Source organism: Nanorana parkeri, unplaced genomic scaffold, assembly GCF_000935625.1.
Source record: "Nanorana parkeri isolate BGI_ZX_2015 unplaced genomic scaffold, ASM93562v1 scaffold383, whole genome shotgun sequence".
Classification (NCBI taxonomy): Eukaryota; Metazoa; Chordata; class Amphibia; order Anura; family Dicroglossidae; genus Nanorana; species Nanorana parkeri.
This window is the reverse complement of record NW_017306651.1, coordinates 706,229-717,710: the sequence shown is the minus strand read 5'-3', so window position 1 is coordinate 717,710 and position 11,482 is coordinate 706,229. Positions and strand designations below refer to the sequence as shown.

Sequence of the window (11,482 nt, the reverse complement as noted above, 5' to 3'; positions counted from 1 at the left end):
CTCATAAAAAGAAAATAGATTTGGAAGGTTCATGGGAGGAGTAAGGAGTTGAGAGTTTAGCAGAAAACTGGGTTTCACTAAGGATTGCACAATAGATCCAGTGACTAACCAAGGTTCCAGGTGGCTCAGCAGGAAAATCCACTGCCAGCTACAGCAAAGGCCCTGAGTTCATATCTGGATCCTGATAAGTTGTGTTTTTAAATTACAAAATAAAAGGTTGGTTTTCATATCTGTTTAGTTATCCTTTCACTGGGCTACCGTGAAAACCCCAGTTTTTTGTGTGCATTGTATAATCAAGTGAAACCATTCTCAGCAGGGCAGAAAGTGAGGGGAAAAAATCTCCCTAGCAGAGCCCCAGAGAGCAGTAAAAACCTGATGATATTTTTAATCCTTACCCACTCTATGCAAAACAAGAAACAGTTTTTCAGCTTGACATACAATACACTATAATGATCACAGTGCTGTGTTCATTTTTGTCTTTTATGTGAGCCTAGAGTTCAGCTTTCAATGCACACTTTTGATAATTGTGAATTAAAACAGGGATTCTTGTTTGCCCTTTGTTGGTCACATTTATCCATTTCTGTTAAGTCCCTACTCTGCCACCAAAGATGGCAAATACTTTCATGTGCATAAAATAGTTAAATGGATGTCTAACCAGCTCCACTGAGCATGCATTTTTAATCCTTTCAAAAAAATCAGTATGATCATGGCAAAGGTTTTGATCGTTAATGTTGCTTTCCTTTTTAGAAGTTTAGATACTGATGACCTATCTTCAACCAAACCAGAAAACAAAACGATTTTCAAAAATGAGGAGAACAGAAAGCACATGATGCAAGCTATAATGAATGGAGCCTACAAACCTTCTTCACACCCAGTTGGTAATTATGTTCCTTATTTGTGTATAACCATAAGAAAAAAAAACATTTAAAAGTAATATTTGAATATTCATATGAATAGGCACATTTTCAGTATACACATTTTCTACCTTGGCAATATGTGTAAAGACATCTAATAATATTAGATCATAAAGACTTAATATATATTAATAGATATATGACTCAGCTATATTTTCATGCAAATGCCAGGCTGAAAAGGCACCAATTTTAAATAAGTTCATTCAGTGGATGAAATTGCATAAAGTTTCTTTTTTATTACACTTTAATGGATTTTGCTTTGTAAAGAATATTCACTTCATATGTAATGAAATAACATTTATTTGTTTATTGTGAACTGACAATATTTGGTTTCACTACTAAACATGGAACATATTAAAAAATTACTTAATGGCCCCTGAAGTATACAGAATGGGTAGCATTTCTTAAATCAGGACAGCTAGTACAAGCACATACAGTAGAAAATGTGAAATATTATACATTTAGATGCAGATTTTCCAGACAAGTAGTCTCATGAAACAGAAGAAAGTCATACACTGACAAATGTTTTCCTAGTGCAGTTTAGTGCAGTGCTCCTTTCCTCTGTACTGCTTTATAATTGTATTTTTTAACTCTCCATATGAGCTATGGCAAAGGCACTGTGGAACGATTCATCCTCTAAATCACAATAGAATCAGTCAAGTCTTCACCGTTGGGTCTTTTCCCCCCTCTTACTGTACATTTGCTCTGTGTTCACATTATAGATTAGAAGGCTGGGGGGCTGCAAGGTCACTTGGTCGGGTCCCAGGCCAAGTAAAATGGAACTCCTCCACTGCACTACTGAGGGTGAATTACTCCACAGTACAAGCAGCTGCAGAGGTCAGTGATGGGGTATTTTAAAGTGTATCTACTGCTTCTTAATAGTATGTCATTATTTTAAAAGTGGTCACTTGCAATGGTCACATACAAAGGTCTCAAAGGTAATGGTGTCTAACACTAATGTGCTTGGTTCTTGCATTGACCTTTTCACTCTGTGCAAGATTTGTCTAGTGACACAAGTATTTCCCTAACAAATTGAATAATAAAGTCTATTCTGCAGAATCACTGAAGTGACAGATTATCAAAGCTCACTGTCACAAGGGGAGGGATTCTACCCGCCCAATTACAAAAAAAACGCTAATGAGGTTGTGTACAACATTCTTATCACCTCACTGTCACCTGAGAAAATAATAATTACTCCATGATCTCTAGTGGCTTTAATAGTGGGACTGAGTACTTTATTGGGCATGTAGAGTGTCATGGACTATGCTCCTGAAAGGGGCATCAGCACTGTGCCTTTCATTCACAATGTACTGGTCCAGAGAGTGGCAATAGTCATGTCAGTGATGTTCTCTGCATCATTAAGGACCACCCACTACAGAGAAGTGGCAAAAAGGACCCTCACCATGAACAGCTAAAAGGCTTCAGGAAAAGAAAGTACTAAAAAAATCCATACACAACATGCTGAGGACCTTCAGGGAAAGGATGGGGGCAGCATTGGTTGGGGAGCGGTGTGTGTGTGTTCAGAATTGGGTGTTTTTTATTTCTCCCCATTGAAGAGATCCCTCTTTCCTCATGTTTTGGTGACAAGGGGGTCAGAGGACCAAGAGGGGATAAAAAATATATCTCCAGTGTGGACAGAAAAAAAAAAAGACACCAATAAAAAATCAACAGCAGTTCTTATAATTTCTTCACTCTTTCCAAACATCTTAATTCTTTTGGCTGAAGGTGGGCCTTAAATAAAATTCAATGAAAAATGAGAATTTAAATAGAAACATAGTTTACAAATAATGCCTTTTTTATTTTTCAGGAACGGCTCCTGATATTCTTAATATTATTGTGAATATCACCGGTTGCATTCCACAATATAAAGCACCAACCTGTGCCAAAAATTGCCTGGCCTCTAAATACAGGCAAATAAATGGAGCCTGCAACAACAGGTAAATGTTTTCAATATCTATTAAATACAGCTAATTTTATTCATTTTCAAAATATCCCAACAAAGGCATACCTGCAGAAGAAGACTGTAAATATGTACCATTCCTGTCTCCCACACCGCTGAACTACTCTCTATTCCTGAGAAATGATCCTCCAAATTCACTGGGAAACAGACATTTCCAAAGATGTCAATCTCCGTGGTCCCCTACAGCTCTCACTGATTTCCCCTTACTGACCTCCATCCCCTAAAGAATACAGTAATGACATGGAGGTCAGCAGGAGGAACCAGCAAGAGCTGTAGGTGTAGACACATCAAGAAGTGAAAGGAAATCTCCCCAAAGTGAGTACAGATTCACTTCATAATCCCACATTGACCGTTTCCAACGGGCACAATGGACACTTCCTAATCATCTACAAACATCTAAGGAATGAGTTTACACAGTGCATAAGGTCACATCCCTACTTTACACAAGTTTTGGGGTTTAAAAAATAATGAATGTGATTTTTATTAGTAAAGTATAGAGAAGATTGGGAGTTGTCCTCTAGTATATTCCACAGCCTTCTTTAGCTATACAGTAGTAAATAAGTGATGTAAGGCTCCTGTTTACTTTGTATGTGAACTTTTTTTGTGTCAAATAAATATTACTCTCAAAGTAATGTTGCTATGATGTAAACTATTGAATCAACACATTGTGTTCTTTCATATATCATTCATAATTACACAGTGAGAAGACAAAATGCCTTTATGGATGACACTAGATTGTTAAGTACTTAATTAATGCAATAAATTCACAACCCACTTAGGTTTGCCAGTAGGAATAACATAAACCCCATAGAAGTAAGAAATACAGCAATGCCAATGGAAGCAATCAAAACATAGATACATAACTAGCGTACTTTGTGTTGCTTTATAATAAAGTTGAATGCAATATATAGTATATGTACGAAAATAATCATGTATGTAGAAATGCCTTCTGTACAATGGGTTGATCACCACATCTTTAATACTCAACTCCAGCTTTAAAAAAAAAGCAAACCTAGTTACCTTCTGCTCTCTACAACCCTCCCTTACACCTAAACTGAAATAAATTGAATTATACACACCTTAATTCCAAGTATCCTCTGTGTCACGCTGTTTTTTCCCCTCAATTGAAGCGTGGAGGGTGGGCATAAATGACGCACAGGGTGGCACTCATAAATCGGTGTAGTTCTAATCAGTGTAGTTCTATGCAACAGTACTGTGTGGGCCAGGGCTGAATGAAAATGCTAGACCCAGGGGGTGTGCACAGATACAAATGGCCATTAGCACTCTTTTTTTATGTGCAAGATTCAACTTTATTGACGAATGGACATGATGTAACAAAGTAGCAAAGTTTCGTGGCCACCTAGGGTCTCTTTATCAGGCTCAATATGACAATAATGTAACACTAAACCACTGGGGATACAGCATTGATACTCTGATGTGGTGTGCTGGTGACCATTTGCATATGCATCGCATCTGGCTGCGCCATCCGCCATCATTACAGCACCCAACAACAAGATGTATAACAGTCAGGAGTGCAGCAGGATACACACTGGATTGATTCATGATAGCATGTGTTCACAGGAAAGAGTTTGATGTCATTGGGCATCATTCAGCTCAAAAATGGGTCAGGTCAAAGCATCCAAAAGAAAGGCTGAAGATAATTCAGAGCTGTGTCCAGCTGCCGGTCCTGAGGTACCTACTGGCACTGCCCAGTAACAGGATGGACTATAGAGGTGAGAGATAACACTTATTGACCAGCTGTTTTCCTGTTTTACCAATCCAAATCTCAGCTGCTTGAAGATTTGCTCATCAAACAGAGGGAAATCTTCCTCGCAACAGCAGACATGAAATACAGAAAATAAAACAGCAAAGCAGCCCAAGATAGACAAGAACCTAACACTAACCGCAGCCCTCTTTTTAAATATAATTAGTTTTTTTTTTAAAAACACATGGGTGATAGAGGTGACAATCCCATGGGGCCACTTTATTTTTTCTTTTGTGGTCCTAACAGAATATGTTTTTGTTTTTTTTTTACACTTATATGTTCTCCTAAAGTGGACATAAACGCAAATGGTAACTTAGACCTCAGTTAAAATGTCACACCTTCATTTCTTTTTAGGTCCCATTTACACTGGGCATTCTGGAATTTCTGCGGCAAGTACCTACAAAATTCCAGGTGTCACGTTCAGATGCGGCCTCTGCACTCATTGAAGTAAATGACAGGGTGTCATCAGCCACATCTGACAGCATGTAATCGTATATGGTACAAATACACCAGGTTTAGAATAGATGATTTTCACTGGATTCATGATAAATGCTGATTAGAAGATAGATTACTGATTTTCTCTTGGAAATTAATATAAACACCCCTTTATCTAAGTGGAATTGTGCTTTCTGCCCTCCTTGTGTTCCCTGTTGGCATGGCTAGGTCCCAGCCAAACCAATTATCATGGTCAACCTCACACACTGAAGGTACATTCACAGCCAAAAACTCTAATCAATCTGATTTGTGTATCGCTTAGCTGTAGATCCTCAAATCATCTCTGAATTGGTGCTGACACTGTCCTTCCTTCTGGAGGGTGACTCCTTTTGTTCCCCGTGGTCCCTGTGTGTTGTAAAGTAGCCACAGCTCCAAGTTCACTCCCATGATGTTCTACAATCTCAATACCAATTTGTAAGCTAAACGTGAGAATGTAGTCCATCACAGGAACAAGCTTGGAGCAGTGGCTACACACACAGGGACCATGGGGAACAAAAGAAGCCACCCTCCAGAAGGAAGGACAGTGTCAGCACCAATTCAGAGATGATTTGAGGATCTATAGCCGAGTGATACACAAATAAGATACATTTCTGTTAATAGTTAAGGTACGTGAATGCATTTTTAAGATTTAACTCCTGAGTTTAGTTTCACTTTAAATAAACCTATACATGCTTTGATTTTTATAAATAAAATTGGAATTGGAATTCTGATCAGCTTAATAAAATATGTTCCTTTTAATGTATGCATCATCCTCCAATAAAATGTAAATAAAAAAAGAAACACCAGTTTTACAATACTACTCTTGCTAAATACCATGGGTTGTCTACTTTTCTAATGATGTCTTTTTGGAATGATTTGTGTGTTCTGGCATCATTAGGCCACAGTACACACAGTATGGTGTTAGAAAATGATGCAAATTGAAAGCTAAATTAGACAGCATTTATTCCAGGCCCGGGAAGATACAGCAGGTAAAGCACACATGGGATATTCTCATAATCAAAATATAGCTGAGAAAATATGCTTAATGTCCTCATAGGTTTATTGTACTTGAAAAGTAATTACCTCTAATTTGACAACTTCGTGAAAGAAATGTCAACTTTTTAAACGTTAAAGTGGACCTTTACCCCCTTTCACTAAAATCACATCTCTGAATGTTGATTTAACATCATCTTACATCTTACAAACTTGTTTTTCATATACTTACAAATAGAGTTCATCTACTTTCTGGTCCACTTCTGGCACAAATGATGTAATGTGCCAAAGTGTTGCATCCTGGGAAGGTTACATCAGCAGAGCATTGCTGGGAAATCTCATCTGTAATCTCATTAGATCTCAGGGAAAGGCATTTCCTCCCCTGAGATGATGTGCATAGTCACATGTCCTAGTCACATGTGCCAGAGTTCCAGGAAGTAAAGGGAGATCTAGTAATCTGCCTTAGGAAAAATGGCCACTGTATCGATGTTGTATCCCCGCTAGGTAGATTCAACATCTCTGTTAGACCTGGGGACTATTGTCAATTGTCAACAGAAAGTGATGGTAAACCTTCCCCTTGGGACACCTTTTCCAATGACAATTGTCTAAGAGGGGAATTCCCCTCACTTCGTAGTAGGCATGCACCAATACCAAGTACCGTACTCGGTACAAGTACAAGTACAGATACTTTTCCAGCTCCATGACTAGACTAGAGACAAATTCAAAAGTTAGGAGGCAGCTGTCATTTGTAAGGGGCACACAGAGCTCCTGTATGATTTTGGTTTTATAAATATAAATAAAGGGATGCACCAATACCATTTTGCAAGTACAAGTACTGATACTTGTCCAAGTTCTCACAGATACAAGTACTGATACATTTATGTTTATTGTCATGTGACAGTTTTTCTAAAACAATACAGACTAATGATTTCAGGACAGTGGTGGAGAGCCAGAGTCAGGTCCCAGCTGCAACAGCTGCAACCCTGGTAGATGGTAATGCCAAGTATCGGCACTGGTATCTGAAAAGTATCGGTGCATCCCTACTTTGTAGTATACTAATAAATATGGAGAACTGAAACCTGGGACTCGTCATGAAAGTTTCAAATACCCCTGGTGTTTCATGGGTTAATTTTAGGACATAGAGGAGTAATGTGACTTTACAAAAGAATGTTTTGGTTGGGTAATTAGCAGGAATCATATCAACAAATCAGTTATTATATATGCACTCCGCTGGAAATAAAATGAAAGGCATTACTCAGCAACCCATAATGACATTGTTAAACAACAGGCTCATTTTTTATTGTGGAGCTAACAAATTCCTAAAACACTTGTATGGATTAATTTGTGATTGTTTAAATAATTACCATCAGAAAATTAGGAAAACATGCAAAATTAATCATTCTAATCTATTTTTAAACATGCTCTTTCTTTAGTATACAAACAGTAGCAATCAATTTAGCCACAATAATTTCACCGGGATTAGTTTGATTTGCTTTAGCTTTAATCTATAATTAATATATTCTTTATAATAAAATCATTTTTATTTCTTTTTGTAATTAGTAAATGAACGGTATTTATTCAAAGTTGTGTATTTGATTAGTTTAAAGTGAAAATCCACAGTAATACCTCAGAATATTAAAAAATATATATTTTAGATGCTTCTCACATGCTGTGGGGAACCCCAGGGGTACACATGCGTCTTCAACACAGTCCAATATAAATAAACAGTTTTTATTTAATCCAGCGGTAACAGAACAAACAGCTTTCTTCAGCAAAACGGTAAAGTCCTTCAATAAGATTGCACTGCGTAGTGCGTTTAGGTGATCTCACCAAGATAGAGTCCACTTGCTTCTGAGCAGCCACGCACACACAGACCTTTCTGTCTGTCTCTCAGCTTCCCCACTCCTCTCTCACCTGTGTTACCTTTTAACAGGAAGGGCTGTAGGGGGAGTACCTGCCCTCCCAAGTAATCCCCTTCTTTGCTCTCAGCCCTGCTGCCTCTCCACAATGCTTAAAGCCCAACCCAGGTAATAACTTTTTTTTTTTTTTTTCGTTTTGAATAGCCAGTGAAAGGTTAGAGCCCCTGTCCGATTTCCCATTATCTTTGACTACATGACTAATGTTATGACCCCTTTTTATCCACCAACTACTTACAAAAAACCAAGAACACCATTTCCTTTCCTCCCACCTAAAGTATCAAGTCACACCATTCACACACAATGTGCCCTCATTTAACCATGAAACTCCACCAATCACAAAGAGTGCAGACCACACAAGGTCATTCACTTCAAGGCGATGTTGTTTATCTTTCTTAAGGAGTTTCCTTAAGGAAAATGAACAACATCCCCTTAAAGCTACATAGTTACATAGTTACATAGTATTTGAGGTTGAATAAAGTTATAAGTCCATCAAGTCCAACCTATTGTGTATATGCATTTATGAGCAGGTGTGTCCGTGTATATGAGTCCATGTGTGATTTTTCTCTTAGCAGTACCTGTACCCCTTTATGTTACGGTCTCCAAGGAACTCGTCCAGGAGTTTCCTGAATGATTCAACACTCTTAGCTGAAATCACTTCCTGTGGCAGCGAGTTCCAGACCCTAACCGCTCTAACTGTGAAGAACCCCTTGCGCCCTGTATGTTGAAATTTGTTATCCACCAATTTTTGGTTGTGCCCTCTGGTCTTTGTTACGGAACTAACCATAAACAGTTTGTTACTCAGGTTGCTGTCACCCTTGAATAGTTTATACATGAAAATCATGTCCCCCCTTAATCTCCTAACCTCCAACGAGAACATATTTAATTTTAACAACCTTGTTTCATAGTTCAGATCCTCGAACCCCTTAATGAGTTTGGTTGCCCTCCTCTGGACTTTTTCCAGCTCAAGGACATCCTTTCTGAGTATCGGTGACCAAAACTGGACCGCATACTCCAGATGTGGCGAACCAGTGATCTGTATAGTGGCAAAATTATAGACTTGTCCCTGCAATACATTCCCTTCTTAATGCAAGACAGGACTCTACTTGCTGTATTTACAGCAGCCTGGCACTGTGCGCTGTTATTCAATCTGCGGTCTATAATGACCCCCAAATCCTTCTCCGTTTCCGACTTCCCTAGTGGCACACCTATAAGTGTATAGTCCATTTGCCTATTTTTAACTCCAAGGTGCATTACCTTACATTTATCGACATTTAACTTCATCTGCCATACCCCGATTCTATCCAGGTCCTCCTGTAATGTTATAATGTCTAAATCTGTGTCTACTAACCTCCCAATTTTTGTATCATCAGCAAACACTGAGACATGACTTCTCACTCCCTCCCCTATATCATTAAGAAATCGGTAAAAAAGCATGGGACCCAGCACCGAACCCTGGGGCACACCACTCATGACCTACGCCCAGTCTGAGAAGGTGTCATTAACTGATACTCTTTGTGCACGTTCTTGTAGCCAGTTTTCTATCCACGTGCACACTAATTAATCTATGCCCATAGCACTTAGCTTGTATAAAAAGCGTTTATGTGGCACTGTATCAAACGCTTTGGCAAAGTCCAGATATACTACGTCCACCGGCCTCCTCCCATCCAGATCTCTACTTACCTCTTCGTAAAAGGTCAGCAGGTTGGTCTGGCAAGAACGATCCTTCCTAAATCCGTGTTGCACATCACTTATTATACTATGGTCCCGGACGAATTCCACTAAGTAGCCTTAATAATTCCCTCCAACAGTTTACACACTATGCATGTCAGACTAACTGGTCTATAGTTCCCTGGTTGGCATTTTGACCCTTTTTTGAATATAGGTACCACATTAGCCCTTCTCCAGTTGCTTGGCACTCTACCAGCCATTAGAGATTCCTTAAAAATGAGGAACAGTGGTCTCGGTATCTCCTTGTTCAGTTGTTTGAGTACCTTGGGGTATAGATTATCAGGTCCTAATGCTTTATTTGCATTTAGTAGTTTAAGCCTATGTTGTATCCCAGTTTCCGTCAACCATTCAGTTGTATTTCTTGTTAAATTCTGTGTTTTATCATGTACATTGAACCCGTCTGTTTCCTTGGTGAATACCGACGAGAAGAAAGTATATAGCACCTCGGCCCTCTCCCTGTCGCTTGTGGGTAACGACCCATTTATGTCCTTTATTGGGCCTATCTGTTCCTTTCTCCCCTTTTTACTGTTTATGTACTGATACAAAATTTTGGGGTTCTTTTTACTAACTTTGGCGATATATTTTTCACATTCAATTTTAGCCGCCCGGACTGCCAGTTTACATCTTTTATTAAATTATTTGTAGTTTTGGAATGCCGATACTGTCCCCTCCATTTTATACTTACTAAATGCTATTTTTTTTCCTTAATGTGTTGTTTTACCGATTTATTTAGCCATATTGGCTTTGTTTTTGATCTTTTACTTTTGTTCCCCAGCGGTATACACCTGGTAATAGCATTTTGTAATTTGTTCTTGAAACAGTCCCACTTTTGGTCAAAGTTTAGTTTATCAAATACGTTTTCCCATTCGATCTCACCCACTATATTGCGTAGTTTATCAAAGTTCGCCTTCCTGATGTTTAGGCTTCTCATCCGCCCATCCCCCTTCCCTTTCTTGCACCCAATATTGAAAGCAATCACCTTGAGATCACTATTGCCCAGTGTCTCCCCGACTGCAACATCCTCAATTAACTCCGTATTATTATGCATGTATATGTCATGTCATGTCATGTGTCATGTCATGTGTATGTCAAACCAAAAGCTTTTTTTCTAGTTTTGGAAAGAGTTGGGAAGGGTTATAACACTTGTCAGGTTTGTTCTGCTCTCTAGAGATTCATTAGAGAGAATTATGATTTATTCTCCTAATGACAAGAGTTTTGCCAGACAGGAAATGAAGGAAAAAATGTAATACTGGGGCACAGAGAGAAATACAAATTTGAAAGCCTTCCTGTACACTACCCATTAATTTGGTTTATCTTTGTCTGTGTTGCTGTTGGAGATTTACCCTCACTTTCTGTCCAGTAAAACATAAGCAAGAAAGGGGAAATCCTTTTAATGGAGCCCTGGATAACAGTAACCAACTGACGTAGGTTCAAAACCTTACCCACTCTATCCAAAAGCTAAGAAAAAAGTTCTGGCTGAACACTTTAAAAGAGAACTATGGGGCAACCTTTTTTGCTCAAAGTTCTCTTCAGGGTCACGGGAGGACATATACTAATGTCCTCCTGTGACCCTAAACTCAGTATATAGCGGGCTGTTGCCCGCTATATGCTGAAAGCGGAGAGCCGCACCATAGCCACGATGGATCCCGACAATATTGTCGCTATCCACCCCACTGGCTGATTGAATGCTGGCTCTGCCTCTCTAGAGCTGTGCCCCCCCCCCCCCCCC

The 11,482-nt window shown here is 39.0% G+C and overlaps 1 protein-coding gene across 1 annotated transcript in view; it reads left to right on the top strand.

Annotated features, from left to right (window-relative positions):
* Positions 1-706: 706 nt before the first annotated feature.
* TPO (thyroid peroxidase) overlaps positions 707-11,482 on the top strand; it is an 87,975-nt gene continuing 77,199 nt past the window's right edge. The window contains exons 1-2 of the mRNA XM_018559228.1: positions 707-878; positions 2,722-2,851. Of these exons, the coding sequence (XP_018414730.1) occupies positions 707-878; positions 2,722-2,851 (302 nt within the window). The remainder of the gene's footprint in view (positions 879-2,721; positions 2,852-11,482) is intronic.